The 22,707-nt window shown below is 50.9% G+C and overlaps 1 protein-coding gene and 1 long non-coding RNA gene across 6 annotated transcripts; both read left to right on the top strand.

Moving 5' to 3' along the window:
• Positions 1 to 1,482: 1,482 nt before the first annotated feature.
• On the top strand, positions 1,483 to 22,327 carry Cimip4 (ciliary microtubule inner protein 4). Of its 5 annotated transcripts, none has more exons than XM_006979100.4 (7): positions 1,483 to 1,550; positions 1,624 to 1,717; positions 9,591 to 9,651; positions 14,593 to 14,978; positions 16,669 to 16,813; positions 21,878 to 21,988; positions 22,173 to 22,327. In XM_006979100.4, exons 3-7 carry the CDS (start codon positions 9,630 to 9,632, stop codon positions 22,262 to 22,264), a joined length of 756 nt encoding a protein of 251 aa, XP_006979162.1. In that variant the 5' UTR covers positions 1,483 to 1,550; positions 1,624 to 1,717; positions 9,591 to 9,629; the 3' UTR covers positions 22,265 to 22,327. The 5 variants fall into 5 exon arrangements, with proteins under 5 accessions (XP_006979162.1, XP_042121439.1, XP_076412359.1 ...); XM_042265505.2 differs by having other exon boundaries at positions 1,500 to 1,550; positions 1,628 to 1,717; XM_076556244.1 differs by lacking the exon at positions 1,483 to 1,550 and having other exon boundaries at positions 1,565 to 1,717.
• LOC143269777 (uncharacterized) lies at positions 11,972 to 13,869 on the top strand. Its single transcript, XR_013046485.1, has 2 exons — positions 11,972 to 12,498; positions 13,018 to 13,869. It is a non-coding gene; the product is annotated as an uncharacterized LOC143269777 (long non-coding RNA).
• Positions 22,328 to 22,707: the final 380 nt, after the last annotated feature.

The following is a 22,707-nucleotide window of genomic DNA, read 5'->3' as shown; positions in this document are numbered from 1 at the left end:
GGTGGGCTGTGCAGGTCAAGAGGAAGACTTGAGTTTTTACTTCTGGAAGGTTCTGGTCAGAGGGGTGACATCATCTGGCCAAGGTTTGACCAGGACCTATAGTGAGAGAAGCCTTCAAGGGGATCTGACTCGCAGAGGCCTTCTGTGGTGTCTACCTTCCTGTCTTGTGGAAACCTCTTTCGTGTGTGTGTGTGTGTGTGTGTGTGTGTGTGTGTGTGTGTCTTGTTTATAGCCAACAAAGCAGGGCAAAGTGGACGGGAAGCTGCTCCCAGAACCACACAGTACAAGACTGATGTCTACTGTTTATTTTCTTCACTGGCTTTGATGAAATGGTTTGCGGGGACTCACACAGTGACGGGCTGAGAATCCGACAGGACCCTAAGCCTCTCTATCCAGTAGAACACAAAGCAGTGTCCCACCATCAGCCATGTGTGCCTGCATATCTGTCCCCAAGGGAGTCTCAGGATGAGCCCCACTGGCCCTGGTCCTCCCCCCTCCCCTGTACCCCTCTGAGATGCCGGGTGGCCATTCTCAGAGCCCTACTCCTGTAACTGTGGGCTAGCAAATGCATAATAAACTGAGAGGCTTGTGGGTGGGCCAGCTCCGTCCCACAGTAGGATCCCTGAAGAGGGTGGGGCAAGCTGCCCACCCGAGGTGGCATACACCCGTTACCTCGGTGGGGGCTGAGGGCAAGACTGTGATGAATCTGAGGTCAGCCTGGGCCTCATAACGGGAACAAAAAAAAAAAATCACCTAATAAGTAGTAGGCCCCTAGGATCCCAGATCCAGCTACGTGTCTCTGTCTCCTGGGGAGATGACAGAATATGCCCACCTCCACCTTGTGCCTGCTGGGAAGCAGAGCTAGTGTCCTCACCCATGGTTCTGCATCCTCATCACTATGTAGAAATCACGACTTTGTTGAGCTCATCTGCAGCTAGCCCTGTAGTTCAAGGCAGAGAGGACCCTCATGGTCACGCCCATGCTTTAACTTTGTTCCCTGATTCCCGACATCCAGCTCGGGTACTAAGAGTTCCTTACTTTGAAACACATTTGTTCTCTCCAACACCTTTGTACCTCTCACGCCCTCTCTCTTCTAAACCAGTGAGCTCCTATGCATGCTTCAAGATCCAGCTCAAATGGCCCTTTGTGTGTACGTGCATGCGTGCATGTGAGTGTGTGTGTTTGTGTGTGTGTGTGTGTGTGTGTCCCTAGACAGACTTGGTCATATCATCTACCATTCCCTTGCTCTTATGAGAGCATCCTCTGTGCTTGGTCTGAGCCCTGTGAACCTGGCCTTGGTGGCTGCTCAATGGGTATTTCTGAGAGGATGGGTCGGGAAGTAACACATGAAACCTCTTCTGCCCTCTCAGTCTTGATCCCTCACCGTGGTAGGATGAACCTACCGGCCTCTGAGGTAACAAAGGCCAGTGTACAGTGTCACCATGGCAACTCCAATGATCAGCTTGGAAGTCTGCTCCTTAGTAACCTGCTGGTCCTCTAGGGTATCAGTGTTACTCTATCTGACCCTCCAGAGTGGTTCACCTGGGGAGGTGAGGCGGAGGTACCCGTGAGGTGGTTGGGGCCTCCATCGCCTCCTGGAGTTTTCATTTTCCTTTTCCCCAGGCAGAGTTGCTCGTGAGTGCCAGGTGCCCGGGCTGCAGCTGCACGCATCTTCCCAGCCTCCTTAGCCAGTGCCTCCTTGGACCTTCCTCTCCAGGTCAGTGAACCCACCTTCTGTATCAGCCAGCGAAGGGTGCTCTGACTGGCTGTACCTCTAGGCTAAGGGGTAGCCATGGGGGCATGCCAGGTTGTGAATGGCGATGGGAGACCAGCTATGACCAGGAAGCTAATCTGAAAGCACGGACTTGAACTTCGTTGACTTCAAGATGGATCACAGGGCCTATCGCATGCTAGACACCCACTTTCCTATTTAGTCCCACCTCCATCCTGCTTCCTCTCTGACCCCCATCTTCTCCTTCATGACAGAGGGTAAGCTCACAGAGACTCTGTGGGTCCTTCTGAAGACACACTAATATGCTGGCTATGGCAATGTTCTGTGGCTGTGAAGAGACACCATGACTGTGGTAACTCTTGTAAGGGAAAGCAGTGGGCTTTAGTCCGTTGTCATCATGATGGGAAGCATGGTGGCATTCAGACAGACGTGTGCTGGAGAGTAGCTGAGAGATCTACATCCGGATCCACAGGCAGGGAGAGAGAGAGAGAGAGAGAGAGAGAGAGAGAGAGAGAGAGAGAGAGAGAGAGAGAGATTGGGCCTGGCTTGGGCTTCTGAAATCCCAAAGCCCACCCCAGTGACACACTTCCTCCAACAAGGCCACACCTCCTAAGCCCTGTCAAGAAGTGCCACTCCCTGATGACCAAGCATTGAAATGCACGAGTCTTTGGGGGCCATTCCTATTCACACCACCACATTCCACTCCCTGGCCCCCAAAGGCTTGTAGCCAGAGCATAATGCAAAAAAAAAAAAAAAAAAAAAAAAAATGCATTCAGTCCAACTTCAAAAGTCCCCATAGTCTATCATAGTCTCAACACAGTTTAAAAGTCCAAAGTTCAAAGTCTCTTTGGAGACTCATGGCAATCTCTTAACTGAAACTCCTGTAAAAATCAAAAACAAAACAACAGATCACATACTTTGAACACACAATGGCACAGGATATAAATTGTCCTTCCAGAAGGGAAGGAAGGAAGCATAGGGAGGAAATACTGGACCAAAGCAAGAACAAAAACCAGCGGGGCAAACTCCAAACTCTGTATGTCTATGTCTGATGTCAAAATATTGTTCATATCTCCAACTCTGTTCAGCTTTGTGGACTGCAACACGCTTCTTTCTCCTGGGCTGGTCCCACTCCCTGTTAGCAGCTCTCCTCGGCAGGTATCCCATGACTCTGGCATCTCCATCATCTTTGAGTCTCCATGGCATTCCTGGCTCCACCTTCCCCATTCCATGCAGTGGCCTCTCTGTACCTCCATGCAGGGACACTCCTGACACACATCTGGCTTCAGTGACTTTCCTCAGCCATGGAGGGAGATCCCATAACCCCTTTCTTCTATCCTTGACTCTAAAGCCAGAATCACGTGGCCAAAGCTGCCAAGTTCTGCTGCTTGCTGGGACTGGATCATGGCCTGCTCGTTAATTACATTCATGTCCCCTTTCTGTTTTCAATGATTTCCTTCACTTGTCTAGGCTTGGCTGGCCTGGAACTCACTCTGTAGACCAGGCTGGCCTCAAAACTCAGAGATCCACCTGTTTCTGCTCCCCAAGTGCTGGGATTAAAAGTGTGTGCCGCCATGCCCACTCCTAAACTTATTTTCACAAGCTGGAAGCTTAGCTGGATGGGGTCTTGCCCAGAGGTCCCCACTCCCTTTATTCCATTTGGCATCAGGCTTTTCTTTAATCTGTTTGTCTCCTTGAGCACAGGATTTAGCATCATTCCACTTCCTGGTGCCCCCTTTTTTCCTCAATCTGTACATTTTGTATTTTCCCTTGCTCAGCCTGCTCCTTTTCATTGTAGCTCTACCTAAGACTGGCCACTAATAACCATGAAACACAGTCAAAACTAGACTGTTTTGAAGTCTCTGCCAAGACCAATAATCCAAAACTCTTCAATTTAGCCTCAGGCAGACTTTTCAGACAAGGGCAATAAGCAGCCACATTCTTTGCCAAAATATCACAAGAACAATCTCTAGGCCGTGCGCTAATATTCTTTTTCTCTGAAACCTATTGAGCTGTCATAATCTATATTGTTCTTCCTCAGCGACACTGTCTTCCACGCCCCTCCTAGGATGGCTCATTAAGCCCTACTTAAAGCATTCAACTGCTTTTCTAATCCAAAGTCCCAAAGTCCACATTCTGTCAACAAAGCAGCAAGGTCAGGTATGATATGGCACTACCTGGTCCCTAGTACCAACTTCTGTCTTAGTGTTTTATTGCTATGAAGAGACACCACGATCATGGCAACTCTTACAACGGAGAACATTTAACTGGGGCCTGGCTTACAGTTTAGAGGTTTAGTCCATTGCCATCATGACAGGGAGCATGGCAGCATGCAGGCAGACATGGTGCTGGAGAGGAGCTGAGAGTCCTACATCTGGAGCTGAGAGCAGCAGGCAGAGAGAGAGACAGAGACAGAGACAGAGACAGAGAGAGACACAGAGAGAGAGACAGACAGAGAGAGAGAGAGACAGACAGAGAGAGACAGACAGAGAGAGACAGACAGAAAGAGAGAGGGAGAGATATTAGGTCTGTCTTGGGTTTCTAAAACCCCAAAGTCCACCTCAGTGACACACTTCCTCCAGCAAGGCCGTACCTATTCCAACAAGGCCACACCTCCTAATTCCTGTCAAGCAGAGCCAGTCCCTAATGGGGAAGCGTTCAAAGATATGAATCTACGGGGGCCATTCCTATTCAAACCACCACAGAGCGCTAATATGGGTTGTAGCAGTCAGCTCTTGCTGGGGTGTAACAAACCACCCCAGCATTTAATTTAGCATCTTAGAATGCTGGTGTTTCTGGTCTCACAGTGGGTTGGGAATATAGGCACAATATAGTGGTGGGTCCTGTCTCAGTGTCTCTCCCCGGCTGCAGTTATGGACTGAGACTTTGGTTTCAAAGATCCTTTCCCAAGGCCTCTTACATAGAAGAATGAGCTCCTCATAAACTGTTGGGCAGAGGTTAACTTCTCTACACGATGCCTTTCTATGTGGTCACTGGCCTCTATCAGAGCCAGGGAGGCAAGAAGAGCTTGAGAGAGCATGTGAACAAAGACAGAAGCCTGTCATTCACAACATGGAGGTGACATTCTTCAGTTCCCACCGCAGTCTGCTGATTTGAACAGACCACTAGGTCCTGCCTGCTTCAAGGGGAGTGAACGATGCCTCGAAGCAGAGATGAGCCTTTGGGCCTGTCCACAGCAACACGTGTCCCTCCCACATGGATCACACACACACACACACACACACACACACACACACACACACACACACACACACACACACACGCCTTGAGATCTCTGTCAGCTCACCTGATGAGGGGTGATGACAGAGAACTGGAGAAGGGGCGAATCGGGTCCAGGTGTGGGTGGGGCTCCGGTGCGGCTCTTCACAGAGTCCACCACCAGTAATCTTCCAGAAGTCACCAGCTTCCAGGAAGTACCAGGCACAAGGGATTCTGCAGGTGCTCCTGTTCAGAAATGACAAGGACAGAGGAGACGCACAATGTCATGGGTCCCCAGTGATGCTGGGTCCCATAGACAAACATCGGATGGTCCTTGAACTGGCTTCAAAGCAGGGAATGGCTTCCCCGGCTCACAGTCCTGCACTGTGAACTCACTTCTAGGCTAAGTGCTACCTCAAACCTTTGCTCTGTCATGTCTGCTCATTCCAGACAGTCTGCATCCCTCCCGCTCCGGGCTGGCAGGGCTTTGCTGACGGTTTGGTAACACACCGTGCAGCCCGTGAGTCAATCTGGACAGAGGCTCTCTCTTGCTTATCCGAGGAAGCTACGGGAAGAGCATCTGTGAGGTGTGCCCTTCACCCACGTCCAGTGGTTCTCAGCCTTCCTAATGCGGTGACCCTTTAATACAGTTCCCCATGCTATGGTGACCTTCAAACATAAAATTATTTTTGTTGCTACTTCATGACTGTGATTTTGCTACTGTTATGAATCATAATGTAAATAGCTGATATGCAGGACAGTCTTAGGCGACCCTTGTGAAAGGGTCTGGCCCTTAAGGGGGGTCATGACCCACAGGTTGAGAAACACTGCCTTAAAGAGTCCTTTGTACAGCTAAAAAATGTTCTTATCTCCTTATCTTCCCACAGTGTTAACAGGTTATACATTCAACTGTTGGCCTTCTCCTGAAAGCTCTTTGAGCCTTTTCTTGTGTGTGTGTGTGTGTGTGTGTGTGTGTGTGTGTGTGTGTGTGTGTGAGTGTGTGTGTATCTATGCATCTATGTGTGGAAGCCAGAGGTCAGCCTCCAGGAGCCTTACCTCAGGTGCCGCCCATTTCCCCCCTGCTGGCTGGTAGCTCACCAAGGAGACTAGGCTAACTGGCCCAGGAGCCCCAAGACTCTCCCTATCTCCACCTCCCCAACTCTGGGATCACAGTCATGTGCCACCACACCTGGCATTTTACATGAGCACTGGGTATGAACTCAGGCCCCTCATGCTTATAGCAAGCATGTTATCAACTATACCATCTCCCTAGTCCCCAGAACTGTTTCTTAGTTGAACATTTTTGGCATGTGTAAAGAATAAGTATATTTTTCTTTATAAGAAATATCATTTTCTTTTATTTATTGTACGTGCGCGCACACGCACACACACACATACACATACACACACATCATGTATGTGTGCACTAAGGTGCACATGTGGAAGCCAGAGGACAGCTTGTGGGAATCCGTTCACTTCTTCCATCATGTGGGGTTCAGGGATTGAACTCGGCTCATCACGTTTGTTGGCAAGCTCCTTGACCTGCTGAGCCATCTTGCTGGCCCAAGTATGAGAATTGTCAAAGCCTGGCTCCTTTGTGTTTCATGGTCTTTCCCTACAAGCGGCAGAAAGGATGAAGCTGTACCGAGTCCAGGCATGGCTGGCTTGTCTATCACACCCCTCGGCTTGTGGCTTCACCATCTTCCTCCATGTCACTGCAGGCAACGGTGACCAAGTTTCTGCCGCTGTCTATCAAGGGACCTCTTCCCCTAAATCCTCCTGATGGTCCCTCCCTGCCCCGTGTGCCCTTGATAGCAGCATCCATTTCTTGGTTCCTGCTCATCTGGGACTTAAGGCAATGGATGATTTTTTTTTTTTTTTTCGAGACAGGGTTTCTCTGTGTAGCTTTGCGCCTTTCCTGGAACTCACTCTGTAGCCCAGGCTGGCCTTGAATTCACAGAGATCTGTCTGGCTCTGCCTCCCAAGTGCTGGGATTAAAGGCGTGTGCCACCATTGCCTGGGGGCAATGGAGGATTTTAATACCACGCAGCCCAACCTCCTCCTGGGTGTACTCACCGCTTGGTCTAGAACGTCTCCATAATATTCTCATTTGTTTGTCCTGGCAACACCTGGATCTTAGAATCAAAATGCATGTTGGTGAGAGATTGCCGTACAACACACCAAGAAAGCACAGTGGCTTCAATTTTTTCAAAAGTCCCAGGTTTTTTTTTTTTCCCCAAAGTGTTTTCAGAGGTCCCAAGTTATGGTCCCACAGTTTCTATGGCTATGAAGACTCCAATTAGGAAGGTCTCATGTAGGAAAACTCGTGTCGAAGAGGTGTGTTGAGGAGAAAGAATGTGGGCTTATTGAGTGACCTGGAAGAAGCCAGACATGAAATGTCTTAAGAAGCATCTTCCAGGGCTTCAGGGAAGAGGACGTTGTGGGTATGTGGTCCAGTTACTGTCTGCATTCAGAACACGTTGCCTAGGAGCCTCAGCCATGCACCAGAAGCAGGGGGACGTTCCTCACCGATGACATCTTTTGTCTGAGGGCAGGGTATTCCAGTCAGCAAGTTTTCTGGCCAGAGCATAGACATGGAAAGTGAGAGGAGAAGACACAGAGTGGGCAGCATGGGGCCACTGATGGCCACAGCCTGCTGCACAGTGGGTCAGTCCTATGGATGTAAAGTGTTACGTGGACTGCATTTTCAGGGTCAGCTGGAAGAGGGTCCAAGTTCTTTCAGGGACAGGGCTCACTTGGTTCTTTGAGGACACTGGGACCTGGGGTCTGTGGTCCTCAGGAACTGCTGGCCAGAGGCTGCCTCAGTCCTACCACATGGCTTCCGCGTAGGTCGGCTTTACCAATGGCAGGCCAGAGCAAGCCAGCTGGAGAGAGCCAGGGAGAGTACCAGTAAGGCAACTGTCATGAACCTAACCCTGGAAGTGTCGGGATTAGAAACAAACTCCACTTTCATCACATCATTTTGATCAAGAAATAAGTCGCTGGGTCCAGTCCATACTCGAGCACTGACCGGCCTGTGAGCCCTAGGGATAGGGTTCATCATATCAGAAAATGCACAATTACAAATGATAATTTTTATTTTGTGGTGCTGAGGATTGACCCCGGGCCTCATGCATTCTAGGCAAGTGTTCTCCAACCGAGCCTTGACCCCATGTAATTTAGTCAAAATTAGTAAGGAGTTTTGACTAATAACTTTGCAAGGGGATAAAATTGGTCTGTTTCCTGCCTGATTTGAGGTTATCAGCCAATTAGTTTGCTGGGTGATTTTAGACCAGTTACACACACACACAAACACAGACAGACAGAGACAGACTCTCTCTCTCTCTCTCTCTCTCTCTCTCTCTCTCTCTCTCTCTCTCTCTCGGCCTTAGCCTTCAGAGACCCCTTCGATGTCTCGTTTTGTCAACTTGACACATCTAGAATCACCTGGGAAGAGAATCTCAGAGAGGCTGTTTAGCTCAGGCTGGCCTTTGGGCATGTCTGTGGGAGATGGTCTTGATTATGTTCATTGCTGTGGGAGGGCCCTGCCCACTGTGGGCGGTACCATTCCCTGGGCTTGGGTTCCGGACCACATAACAGTGGAGAAAGTGAGCCAGCCGAGCAGTAAGCACACGGGCATCCACCTCTCTCTGCTCTGGACCGTGGGCGGGATGTGAGTGGCTGTTTTCAGCCCCTGCCGCCGTGATTCTTTCCTGCAAGGATGGACTGTAGCATGGACTTGTGGGCTCAAAGAAACGTTCTTCCCCTAATTGCCTTTGTCAGGGTGTTTCGTCACAGCAACAGAAATTAAATTAGGCCACTCCGGCTCTCCCTTGCTGCTTCTGTTCTGCTCCTCCCTTGCCTGGAAGATGCCACCAGGCCAGACGTCTCTGTCCCGACATTACTCCCTTCGTAGAAACTTGGGGAAAGCTCCCTAGGTGCTCAAAGGAAGGGAATAGAAATAAGGAAACGATCCCTTAGGAGAAAAGGACAGAAGTGCAAAAGACGCAGAGCTGATACTCTTGGGTCCTGAGTCCCTTTCCAGGATCTCCTAGTGAACGTCCCTCCCCTTCGGTGAACAACCCGTGGGTAAAATGGGCTTGGGGTGAGGCTCTACCAGACACTCATGGGTCCCCTGGGTTTCTGCTCCCCTCACCTCAAGATGCCGTGTTTTAAGCTGTCTGATGCAGAGGCCATGTGGCAGAAACAGAGGCAGCTCCGGAGCCCAGACCCTTCATCCACGCATCTGTGAAGGACTGTATGGCAGTGCTTATGTAGAAGCAGGTGCCTCTTGTGATGACAGATGACAATGGGAGTTGAGGCAGTGGTCCCACAGCCAGGGCCTCCTGGAGCTGGTGGAAGAGAGGAGGAAGAGATGGGAGATTAGGAAAGAGTAAGAGAATCCCAGTTACGTGGCTCTGCGAGAAGGGCCACGGAAGGCCAGGTGGTGGCCCTGGCTAACCAGATGCATTGGTGATTGGCAGGAGGTTAAGGGACCTGGGGTGTGCTGGATGCTGAAACAGCAGTGGCAGGCTGCCGTATAGCTGGATCTCTGGGGTCTCCCCGGTCTGTTCTCAGCTGTTATCCTTTATGGAAACTGTCACCTGAAACCACTCAGTGTGTGTTGCTTTGTCTACAGGGCCAAGCTCAGAAACTGCGGGTCTCAGAGCCAGAATCCATGGAGCTGGGCCACCGACCAGGTAAGATAGAAATACTACCTGCAGAGCCAGGCTTTGGGGGGTGGGTGGAGGTGAGGGACTCCCTCATCTCCCTTGGTCTTGCTGACGCCTCCAGATGGAATGGCCTAACTGACCCGGGATACTCTAAGCACAGAAGAAACTGGAAGAGCTTCCGAGCCTCCAGCTGCCAGGCCTGGAAGCCTGACGGCGTGTGGTCCAGGTCTCCAGCTTCTCTGGGTTAAGATGGGGTTGTTGGAGAGCTTGGCAGTCACTTCTAGGCACCCAAAGTGCAGAGCTGTGAGAATATGGGCAGGGATGATGTATGGGCTGGGGTTGGTGGCAGAGAGGGTGTGCATCTATGCTCTGGGTACTGGGGACAAAGATGCCCGCTTCGAAGGGGACAGGAGTCTTAGGCAGGTGTTACAGAGCCAGATCAGCTCTGGGAAGGCTCCCCCAAGTGTGGCGGACCAGCCGCCACTTTTATGACCCAGGGTATTCTTGAGTAAGGAGAAGTGAGAAATATTAGCTAGAGAGAGATACCTAGATGACGACAGGAAAGACAGAAAATATAGGACAGCCTCGGGAGGGCCTGCGTCAGAACCCACCAGCCCTGAACTTTATTCCAAAGGGCTTTTTATAACAATGCCAAGGGGAGGAACAAAGACCTCCACCTTGCTCAATACAGCCAAGTGCAGACCCTTCCAAACACCTGATACTCAGGCCCGTGGTCCAATCATCCTCTTTATGCAGACCTGCTGAGTAAAGCCACCAGGAAACCTAGCTGGGCTCCAGCCAGGGATAGCAAGTACGTGGGAGAAAGTACATCGGGAGCATCATCTGCCTCCAGCTTCGCAGTCACCCAGTCACTCCAGTAGCTATTTTAAATCCTTGGGTTTTGGGCCTTTCCTGGGGCATTCTGACTCAGGAATCTGTATTCTTAGTGAGTGTGAGGGGCATTTTGATAAAAAGGCCAGAGTTAGAAAATTCTGTTCACAGTCCTTCTGTGCTCATGGTAGTAAACAAAGCAGGGCTTACTTACTTATTCTGTCCATCTGACTGATGAATGATCAGAGGTGCAATGAGATTTTAGGAAGGCCAGATGCAGACATCCATTAATCCATCTGTCCATCCATCCATCCATCCATCCATCCATCCATCCATCCATCCATCCATCTACCCATCTGTCTTAGGGTTTCTTATTGCTATAAAGATATACCATGATCAGCCGGGCGGTGGTGGCGCACGCCTTTAATCCCAGCACTCGGGAGGCAGAGCCAGGTGGATCTCTGTGAGTTCGAGGCCAGCCTGGGCTACCAAGTGAGCTCCAGGAAAGGCACAAAGCTACGCAGAGAAACCCTGTCTCAAAAAACCAAAAAAAAAAAAAAAAAAAAAAAAAGATATACCATGATCACGGCTTTTTTTTTTTTTTTTTGGTTTTTCGAGACAGGGTTTCTCTATGTAGCTTTGTGCCTTTCCTGGAACTCACTCAGTAGCCCAGGCTGGTCTCGAACTCACAGAGATCCGCCTGCCTCTGCCTCCCAAGTGCTGGGATTAAAGGCATGTGCCACCACCGCCCGGCCGATCGTGGCAATTTTAAAAAAAATTTTATGTGCATTGGTGTGAGAATGTCAGATCCCCCGGAACTGGAGTTACAGACAGTTGTGAGCTGCATGTGGGTGCTGGGAATTGAACCTAGGTCCTCTGGAAGAACAGCCAGTGCTCTTAACCACTGTGCTGTCTCTCCAATCCCTAAAGATTTTTTTTTTTTATGATTATGAGTGCTATATCTGCTTGTACACCTTTATGCCAGAAGATGGCATCAGATCCCTCTATAGATGGTTGTGAGGCACCATGTGATTGCTGGGAATTGAACTCAAGACCTCTGGAAGAGCAGCCAGTGCTCTTAACCACTGAGCCATCTCTCCAGCCCCACGACAACTCTAATAAAGAAAAACATTTAATTGGGGTGGCCTGCTTATAGTTTCAAAGGTTCAGACAATTATCATCATGGTGGGACATGGCAGTATGCAGGCAGACATGGTGCTGGAGAAGGAGCTGAGAGTTCTACATCTTGATCCTTAGGCAACAGGAAGTGAACTATGACACTGGGCATAGCTTGAGCATAGGAGAACTCAAAGCCCATCCCCACAGTGACACACTTCCTCCAACAAGGCCACACCTACTCCAACAAAACTGCTACTCCTAACGATGCCACTCCCTGTGAGTTTATGGGGTCAATTACATTCAAACTACCACACTATCCCATTCATCTAACCATCCTGTTCATTCATCCATCTATCCCATCCATCTCATCCCATCCACCCATCCATCCATCCCATCCATCCATCCATCCATCCATCCCTCCATCCCTCCATTCACCCACCCACCCATCTATCATCCATCCATCCATCCCTCTATCTACCCATCCATCCATCCACCCATCCACCCATCCACCCATCCACCCCATCCATCCATCCATCCATCCATCCATCCATCCATCCATCCATCCATCCAAGAACTCTGCTCTTGGAGCTCAGGAACTGGCTGGCTCTTTTCCCTCTTGTCACCACCCTAGAGCCTGGTCCACTGCCAGACACAGAGTAGGAAAGCACACCGTGGACAAATGGACCTCTGCTAAGTCCAAGAACACAGGACACACCCAGGCCTGAAGTGCTACTAACCCTGAAGGGAGGCAGAAGACTAGGCTGTTATTGTTACTTCATAATGGCTCAGCAGAGGAGGCAACCAGGAGGGCAGGCTGGGGACTCGGATCCCTGAACCTTGGATCGGAAAGGGGTGTGGGTGGAGTTCAGCCCTGCACTGGCTTTGTCTTCCTGGGGGCAGGCGAAGTTTCAGCTGACCAGGCAGGTGCTGTGGATTCCACCTCGGACTCCTGCTCTTGCAGCCTGAGTTGTCCCGGAAGGCCCCACTGCCTGGCTGCCGGCTGCTTTGGGCAGAACCCAGAAGCGGGGAGGGGAGGCCATTTGGCTCCAGGAGACAGTTTCTCCCTTTGCCTTTTGTGGGTGATAAAGGGGTGGGGACAAAGAGTGGAGTCAGATAGGCAGGAGGAAGTGGGGAGAAATGGGGAGAGAGCCTAGTTTTCTCTGTGCCTTCTCCCTGGGTGGGTGGGGGGGCTCTCAAAGGGGCAAGAAATTCACAACAGCGAAGCCTGACGTTTGTACCAGCCTGTCCTAAAAACCTGACTGGTGACCGCAGAACAGCAGGGTAGCAGCCAGGGTCTGTGAAGTAGAGAGGACCGTTCCCTCCCTCTCTACCATGTGGACTGGGTCTCTGAGGGGCAGGGATGTTTTTTAAACAGCAAGTTTGAATGCAGCATGAAGTGGGATTTCATTTCTACACAAAAGCAAAACAAACTGTCTGTTGTAGGCTGGAAGACTCTTCTGGAATACTTAGGGGGAAGCTAACAAAACATTTCCAGCTGGCTCCTGGGGCTGAGGATCGGGCAGGCTGTGATGGGCATGAGGACTCCTCCTGCACAGTGGGTGTACGAAAGACACTCCACTACGTCACTTAGGCCCCTTCAGGGCCATCAACTGTCACACAGCCTGTAGTCAGGACGAGAGGAGAAAGGTGTCTTTGCTTGGATGAGGAGTTGGTGTTTCTCGTGGTCAGACACTACAGCCAGCCACTTGTCTTCTCCCTTACTAAAGGACTCAAATGTTCTGGGCACCTTGGGTTATTATAGAAGGCCTGAGCCTGGCTCCGTACATGGACTTCACCTGCGAGACCCTCTCCCCTTATCTAGGAGGAGAGAGGCGGTGTCGTGGAACTCATAGTGAGGTAGAAAGGCAACACCCAGGACTGTGAGGATGGACTGTGGGCATTGTCAGGTGTTGAGCAGAGAACTGGCCCAACCAGCATGGGGCCAGTGACTGGAGGTGTGTGTGTGTGTGTGTGTGTGTGTGTGTGTGTGTGTGTGTGTACTTGAAGGAAGGGTCTGATTTGACTTTGAAGAAAGGCTGGTGGGTGGTGGACAGATGACTCAACAGTTAAGAGCCATAGAGCCATAGCTGCTCATCCAGAAGACCCAGGTTCTATTCCCCGTACCCACACGGCAGCTCACAACTGTCTGACTCCAGTACTTGGGAATCCAACACACTCTTCTGGCCTCTGTGGGCACTGTATGCATGTGGTGCATAAACATACATGTACATGCAGGCAGAACACCCATATGCATAAAAATAAAAATAAAGGTTAAAATAAAAAAAAAAAAAAAAAGGACTGCCCCAACACGTAGCCTGGCTGAGGCTGAGAGATGGAGTGTCTCAGGGTGTGCAGGGAGGGAGGCCTTTTTCTGAGCCAGGGAGAAGAAGAGAGGGGGGCACAGGATGAGGTTAGCAATCCTGCTGATAGAAAGAGTTTGGGAGTAACCCAAGTGGGAACGAGAGAGAGGGAGCCATTCGTGTCCCGGAGATCCTGGAGGCGGCTGGGATGGACGGCAGAAGAGGTGGGGGATGGGGAGCAAGGACCAAGGCTCCGAGGCCATTCTGGCACTTTGCAGACCTGAAATCTGGCCAAGAGTCACCTCTGCCACCCCCTTGCCTATTGGAGTCCCAAGGGTTTGTTGGGGTTCAAAGTGAAGAAGGGAACTTACCAAAGCGAGCCAGGAGACACCAAGGCCAGATCTCACGCTTAAGGCCATGCTGTTAGGTCTAATCAAGGCTGGACAAGCCTAAGTCACAGCCCCCTGTGGTCATAGCCTTATGGAGACAACCCTGCTCTGTGGAGGTCATCTCACTGACTTCCCTCTGCCTCCCTTTTCTCTCTTCTCACCTTGCCTTGGCATCCTGTGATTTCTTCGCTCCATGCCCTTGTCTGTCTGTCTCTGGCTCTCTGGCTTTTATCTACCTACCTTCCCACTGGTCCCCCTTTCCTGCTTCTGCTTCTCACACCCGTCTTGTGCCTTCCTGTCTCTCTCCGCCCCTCTTTCCCCCTGCTCAGGTACGACCACTTTGACAAGGACCCACCCAAACAACAAGGAGGGCCCGCAGGACATGGACTCCTCAAGAGCGGCCCATGGCAACTTGGACAGCTCCAAACTTAAGCACCGTCCTGGGCTCCCTCAGAGCCCTCGAGGCAGCCCCCTGAGCCAGGGCCACTTGGAGATGCCACCTCCGCCCCCGACTCCTGCCAGCAGAACCTCTCTGGCTGTGGGCTCACAGCCTGAGGACCTGAAGAAGGGGGCATCTAGATCCAGCTTGAGAGAAGCCAGGGAGAGCTCCGAGCAGAGGACAGTGCCTCTGAGCCAGAAGGACAGTGTCATCCCTGAAAACATCCGCCACAAGTTTGGGAGCACGGTGGTGGACCGCCTGATCTCCGAGGAACAGGTGACAAAGCAGAGATGTGGGAGACTAAGGGTGGGAGAGGGTTGTCTGGGAGACCTAATGGGGGTTCAACACCCACTCCTGGAAATGGTCCCCATACTGTTAGACTGCAGCGATTACTGAGACCTGCTGCGCGTTAGGCTCCGGGTGCTCTCTCAACCCTTTGTGTGCGATGCGATGACTATGAGGAAAGAGGCATTACCACCGTTTCACATGAAGTCCCAGGCAAGAGGGGCTAAGCAAGTCAGCCACATCCACCCAGCCGTGTGGGATGAGGACCTAGAGCGGGTTCTAGGGCCCTGGCTGCTACTGACTTTTCAACTACAAGTCTGTTGCTTGCATTAGACATTTTTTGATCTGGACACATCTCCAAAGGAGGCCAGCATCTGTGGATAGATTGCACTTACTGGGTATCAGAGACCCGGACTTGGATCTACTACCACAGGTGGCTCTATTTCCAAAGGCCAGGTGATTCTTGTTAAATTGCTTTCTGTTTCTGTCCTTCGGTCTCTAGATCTGCAAAATGAAGCACCCAAATCGTTCAGGCTGATAAATCCATGACATGCATACTACAAGTCTAGCCCTATTCATGGCAGACATGATAAATCAATCCTGGCACTCTTTCCTACCTGCTATATTACTTTAGACAGCCATTACCTATCAACTGACAATTGAGACTAGATTCACCTGCCATTTTTAGTCAAAGGATAAGCTCCCTTCCTACTCTGGCATTCTGAGACATATGTTAAGGCCACCGTTTCAATCCTTGTAGCAACTGCAGTCTGTGGTCAGGAGGGCAGTGGTTATTGCTTCCTTTTAAACAGAGGGTAACTGGGACCAGGAGAAGTGTTGTGTGGCCTCTACAAGGCCCGTAGATCAACACAAAAAAATGAATGAGGGTCAGGGCCTTCCGGGCTTGCCTTCACATTCAAGGTACAACAACCCCACCCACTAGACACTCTCAGGGGTGGGTCACAGTCTCAAGTGTCCCTCCCTACTTGGAGGGACTTGTTCCATTGGAGATGGGTGTGGTCACTCATGCAGCTCTTGGCTGTGGGAAGACATCACCTCTGTTTGGCTACCATTGGCCTCTGCATCGCAGTTTCCAGCACGGGTCCCTGGTGCCACCAACATGTGTCTGAGCCGAAAGTTACTTTCAGGCTCTCTGGTTTGCCTTTCCCTGCTGTTTTACAAGCAGAGAAACTGAGGCTCCAAGACCTGCCAAAGTCACCAGCTCCTTTGTCAGAATTGGGGCTCATATTCGGGTTTCCTGACTCACAGGCCCAGACTTGTCCCTCTGGTGTGAGGAAGAAGTTGGCCGCAGTGTAAAGTGGGAAGTTTGGCTTGTGGGATGCCTTGGTAGTAAGCCGCAAGTTGGGGACCTGGGGTTCCCCAGCTGTGTGAACTGGGGGATTCTGACTTCTCAAAGTCCTGTTTCCTCTTTTCTAAAATGGTGGATACAGGCTCACCCTATGAAGACCCTCTTCCTGATGGTGTATACAGTAAGAGCTCAATCTGTGCAGAATCATTGCTATCACTTAAGGCTTAGCTTGCTGGGAGGAGGAGATGAACGGGGAGGTGCACAGCTTGCCCTGGGGATTCAGTCTGCAGTGGGGAAGGAGGCGGGCCAGGAGGGAGAGGACATACCCTTACCTGCCCATCACTTGTCTCTTGCACTTGCCTCCTCTGTCAGGCTCGAAGGGCCATTGGTGAAATCTTCGAGGGCCAGAAGAGGTCAAGCTCATGGCCCAGCAGGACCCAGAGCCCTGTACAGGTCTCCTCCATCTTCGCAGACTACTATGACCTGGGCTACCACATGCGGTCCAATTTGTTTCAAGGTCAGATTAAAAGGCAAGGGGCGGGGGGGGGGGGGCTGTGAGCATGTGTGGTCCAGAGAACACTGGAGACAGAAGGCCTTTGGGGTGTCCATCCTACCTGGACCTTACGGCCCAAATGCATAACCCCACAGACACTCACTTCACAAGCACACCCAAGGCATCCTTTACGCTGTCATGTCCTAGGAGAATGCCAGGACCAGCTAGTTCCTGGCAGGTGTGTCCTCACTGTGCAGGCGATGCAGCCCCTCTTGGCAGTCAGGCCCCCACACTGGACACCTCTGCTTCCCTAGCCTACCAGGGGGAGACCTGGGTACCCCTGACCTGACACCTTTGGTGATAGCGACAGTATCAGCTTTCTTGGGTTCAAAGGTCAGCTTGGCCACTCCCCAGCTAGGGCTGACTACGAACAAGGAGTCCTCACCTCCCTGAGTCACAGGTTCCTCCTTGTGCAACCAGGTTGATAAAGACAGTATGTGGCCCTTATTGCCTTGGACAGGATTCCAGGATGGGAGTCAGGGTGACAGGCCATTCATTTATTTTTTTCTGGAACCTGGTGGTGGCATCACCTAGACAAAAGGACAGGTGCGTTGGAGGGGTGCCATTTCTAGAAGGATAATTTGGCCTGGCCGATCCTGTTTTGCTCTGGGGTGCCATGAGCTTCACGTCACAGTTGGGTTTGCAGCCAAGTGCTGAAGACCTGTTATGTGGAGAGAAATGGGGCTCACAGTGACGGTCCCTAGGGGTAACAGGATCCCCGGGGCTTTTCTCGATTGCTGAGACGGGGTACAGTGAGCAGGCAGGGGCTCCTCTCTACACCCTTTCAGCTGGGCTCACTTTAGTGGGTCCTCTTCCTTCCAGCTGTCTCCAATGCTCCCAGGGTCTGGCAGGCCTCTTTTTTCCTGGCATGGGTCCCTGTCACCGAAGGAACCAGACACACTTTGGAAGCCTCTCTGGGTTTTTCTTTGAGCTTGAGGAAGAGGTGGTGCTGGAGGAGAGAGGCTAGATCAGATCAAATTGCCCTCTCTTTCGGAGCCTGGGATCCTGCGTCTTCTCTTTGACGTTGGTCACCATAGCCTTCTTACCTACAACGTTATAAAATGTGTACACGAGTATACACGAATACTGTGCTTAAGAATCCACGTCCCCCTCACCCAGCCTAGGCAGAGGAAGTGTGCCAAGGGTGAGCAGGAACCGGCTTCTGCCAGCTCGCGGAGCTAGGCTCACAAGGGGCCATTGTTGGATTTTCCTGAAGTGACTGGCATATAAATGGTATCTTCAAACTAGGTGGCAGTCGTCTGTACGGGGAGATCGGCACCAGAATGAGGGCCTTGACCTGCAGTACTCTAAGCATGTGACCATCGGTGGTCAGGAGTGGTGATGTAGAGCTGCGTCAGGGCAGGGGAGAGAAGCCAGACAGGAAGCAGTCCGAGTCATGGACCTACCTTAGAAAGTCTTTTTCAAGGTGGTGTAAGAGACTAAGCGGGCATGGGAGACAGAGGAACGGGCTTGCTCAACTTGGAGGAAGGATTGCTCCAGTGCCGTGTGGAGAAGGAGCTGTGGGACTGGATAGGGCACACACAGGGACAGCAGTGAGGAAGGACTGTAAACGTCCGGGAGGGGGACCCATGATGGTGGCCTGGTATGTTTATTAGCCTTCTGTTATTGTAACAGGAATGCCCAAGATAATCAACTTGTTAAAAAGTTAACTAGGTGTGGTACATGCCCATAATCCCAGCACTCAGTAGGCAGAGGCAGGGGGATTACTGTGAGTTTGAGGACAGCCTAGACTACCTGGTGAGTTCTAGGTTAGTCTTGGTGACAAGAATAAAACACTTTTTTTCAAACAAGGAAAAACAAATCAAAACCAAAAACAGAGGAAACTTTTTTTTGTGGCCCGTGCATTTGGAGGTCACCTAGGCTATGATCAGTGGCTTCTTGTCCTTTTGGGGTGTGGCGAGGCACAACATCATGGCAGGGAGTGTGTGATGGATCAAAGCTCTTCACCTCATGACTGAGCAGTGAAAAGAAAGATAAAGAAGGCAGGTCCTGTTATCCCATCGAGGTTCCCCCTCACCACCCAGTGCCTGAAGTCCCCCAGTGACCCTACCTTGGTTCCTGCCACTTCCCTATAGTGCAAACTGGGCATTAAGCATTGGACATTGGCCTTTGGAAGACATTTCAGGTCCAGTTGTTGGACTGGTACACCGCACATCTGGATGGCACTGTGTGCCATGTGGTAGCCGCTCAGGAGGACTCAGGTCACACAGCCCCAGGTACAGGAGTCTGGGCATTTGTGTAAAGGTGGAGGAGCAGTGGATCAGACAGAGCGCGCTAAGGAATGGACTTGGGTGTGAGAATAGGATTAAGGTTTATTTCAAAGCAGTTGACTCTGCGGAGCAGCCTGAGGAATAGCTGCCTGGCTGTGGAGCTGGAGCCTTCCGGGAGGAGCGAAGCAGAGCTCAGGCTGTGCTGAGTCATGGACATAATCCTCTCTGCTTTCCCAGGCTTGCTTTAAGCCCTTAATCCACTTCAAGTCCACTTCTGTCGGCAGTGAGAAGGATTCCTTTCTAATTCCTTTGCGTGGAGTATTTATCTCTCCAAGAGTTTCCATCTTCCCCCAGGGACCTGCAGGTGTCTGCCCTCAGGTTCCCACATGCAAGAGGCTCTGGTGTAGTTGACTTTTCTTTACTCTTTGGGGACCTGTCACCAGCTCCCAAATAAATTACACAGAGACTTATTCTTACTTATGAATGCCTGGCCTTAGCTTGGCTTGTTTCTAGCCAACTTTTCTTAAATTCTCCCATCTATCTTTTGCCTCTGGGCTTTTACTTTTCTTTATTACACATACCTTTCTTTCCTTCTTACTCTGTGATGGACTGTGTGGCTGCCCCCCCCCCCCCCCCGCATCCTCCTCTCCTCCTTTTCTCCATCCCCTCTCTTTTATTTATTCTCCCTGCCTGCCAGCCCCGCCTATTTCTCTCTCCCGCCTCCCTATTGGCCGTTCAGCTCTTTATTAGACCGGTCAGGTGTTTTAGACAGGCACAGTAACACAGCTTCACAGAGTTAAACAAATGCAACATAAAAGAACACAACACATCTTTGCATCGTTAAACAAATATTCCTCAGCATAAACAAATGCAACACACCTTCAACTAATATTCCACAATACTCTGGTCCTCCTCTGTATCCATCTGGCATTCCACTATGGTCACTGAGATATTGCTAGGTGTCTGGGAACACACACCTGCTCACCCCCTACACCAACACTAAGGTCCTGGGTTCCTAGGTCCTTCACTGTTTCATACCAGCCCCCAGTATTTTTATTTTTCCTGCTGCTGTTGACTTACAGGGGATTTTGTCCGATATAAGTGCAGCTGGGCCAGCGTGTGCTCAGCTGACATTTGTCTGATAGATCTTTTTCTAGCCTTTCCTATTTATCCTTTCCTTGGGGGGAGGGGGGTGTCTTTTTTTTTTTTTTAATGTGTGCTTTAAATAACATAGGTTTGGAAATTATTTACTCTGACAATCTGTTCTCTGTAACCAGTGAGTGAAGTCGGTTTTTATTTCTGTTGCTGGTGTATTTGGGTTGATCTATGCGTTGTGTTTTTGATTTGTGTTTTTCTTAAGCTTAAGATTTTTTTTTTCCAGGAGCTTTCTCCTTCTCCTCCTTCTCCTTCTTCTTTTTCCCGGTGGGAGTGTCTTTTTTTCACAGTTCCTCTTCATTTTCTAGTTATTTTTGACATTTTCAGGTGCATCACAGACAAGTCCTCATGGGGAGGCGTGAGGTATCATCCTCAGCCGTCTCAGGACAATGTAAAGTCAAAAGGTTGCACTCCCCTGGCTGAGCCCTTTAATTCTGCAGCTGTGGGGTTTTGCACACTGCCTCAGTCTGTGCTCCAGCAGGGCTGATTCAATGAGCAAGTTCCTGGGAAGCATCTAGAACTATCCTTAGCTCCTGGGAAATCTTCACACACACACAGCAAGGTGGGGATGTGGCTCGGGGTAGGACTCTGACCTAGTATGGAAGGTGCTGTTCTTTTCTGTCACATTGATTAGACTGAGGTCAAGAAGATTAGTGAACAGGCCTCTGGGGTGTGTCTGGGAGGCAGTTTCCAGAGTTATCAACTTAGTGTGTGTCGGGGTGTGGGGGGAGGGGGGAGGGATATGGGGGAGGGGTGGAGGAGTAGAGGAGTGTGGAGGTAGGGTGGAGGGGTGTGTGGGGATGGGGTGAAGGTCTACTCTGGATGTGGGTGGTACCTTCCACGTTTCCTGGCTAGCGTGGTGTGAGCTTGTCTCCTCCCACACCCTCTGGACATGTTGAACTGAAACCTCTGGAACCATGGGCCTAAAAATCCCCTCTTTGCTCCCTTCAGTTGTTTGGCTCAGGCATTTTGTCACAGTGACACAGAAACTGGTTGGCCCGGTGACTGGTTCCAGAGATGTGAGCTCCTTGCTGTGACTAGGCCTGAGCATGGGATTCTGAAACTAGTTTGTGGGAGGAATTTGGAAAAGTTTGGAGTTTTGAACTAGAGGCATCCCAGAGAGCTACGAGCTCAACTGAAGGGTGATTCTCGGAGGAGCTGAGGGACCAGCCCCACCAATGAAGGTGTGAACAGTGGACTGTTCTGGTGTGTTCAGGTGGGAACGAGGATTCTCTGGGAACCGGGCTCAAGGCCGTTCATGCTAGTCTGACAAAGAACGTGTCCACATTTTGTCCATGTCCTGAGACCTTGTGGGAAGTTGAGTTTTAAAATGGGCTTAATCTTCCCCAAGTTGAAAGAAGACCCTATCCCCTCATGTAGGTAAATAATCCGAAGCTCAGAGAGGTTAAACACAAGCCACGCTAGGCCCTCCCACTCCCTGTCTCTTCCATCCCTACCACCCACAGAGGAAACTGATTGGTTCAGACATGGGCACGTGGCTCAGTTTGGGCCAGTGACATGGATGACAGAGTACAGGTGTGAGATGTTGCCTGGTAAACACCTTCTGAGCTGGACATGCATGAGACACAGCATAGAGTGCCATACCTTCAGTGACTTGGGGATTTCTCCATGGTGTCTACAGGCCCACCCCAGGAGACAAAGAGCCTCATGAAGGCTTCCTACACGCCAGAGGTGATTGAGAAATCAGTGAGGGATGTAGAACACTGGCACGGCAGGAAGACGGATGAGCTGGGTAAGTGGGAGCTGGGCTGAGGGGGTGGCCCTCTCCTCCATGGGCAGGGTAGATGGCTGCAAGGTGCAGAGCAAGAGGTGGGGTCCTGGGGGTGGACTTGAAGAGGCATGGGTCACAGACACTGGGGACTGGACCTCCTAGAAGCTGCTGCCCCCAACGATGATTTCTCCTCGGCTCCTTGCAGGACGGTGGCACCGGAAAAATGCTATGAATATGAACTTGCAGAAAGCGCTGGAAGAGAAATATGGGGAAAGGAGCAAATCCAGGAGCAAGTAGTTGGAAGGACATTGGAAGGAAGCTCAAGGAGAGTGCTGTCAATAAAGAAAGGCCCGGGTCCGAGTCCCGCTCCGGTGTGCCGCTTCTCTATGTGCCGGGATGGGAACCCATGTGTGGGGCTGGAGGAACAATTGGGGAAGACAGATGCTCTGAGCGGCTAGGATTCCTGGACCCCCTTTCCATGCCTTCCTCTACGACCTCAGGAAGACTTGGGGGAGTCGAGCCAGTGTGCCCTGGGTCACAGGTCCTCTACTGGACACTGTCAGGTCGTACCCTTCATGTGGCCCCTAGCTGATTTCACCTGTTTCTAGATGTCTATTCCTCTCACGTGAACCCACAGACTTCAGAGGAATTGGCCATGTCATCCACCTTGACTAACCCAGGAGTAGATCTTATGATTCTCCCATATGCACAAGGTGATTGGTTCAGACATGGGCACGTGG

Source organism: Peromyscus maniculatus, chromosome 20 (genome assembly GCF_049852395.1).
Source record: "Peromyscus maniculatus bairdii isolate BWxNUB_F1_BW_parent chromosome 20, HU_Pman_BW_mat_3.1, whole genome shotgun sequence".
Taxonomy (NCBI): domain Eukaryota; kingdom Metazoa; phylum Chordata; class Mammalia; order Rodentia; family Cricetidae; genus Peromyscus; species Peromyscus maniculatus.
The sequence above is the reverse complement of the archived record's forward strand: the minus strand, read 5'-3'. Positions and strand labels throughout refer to the sequence as shown.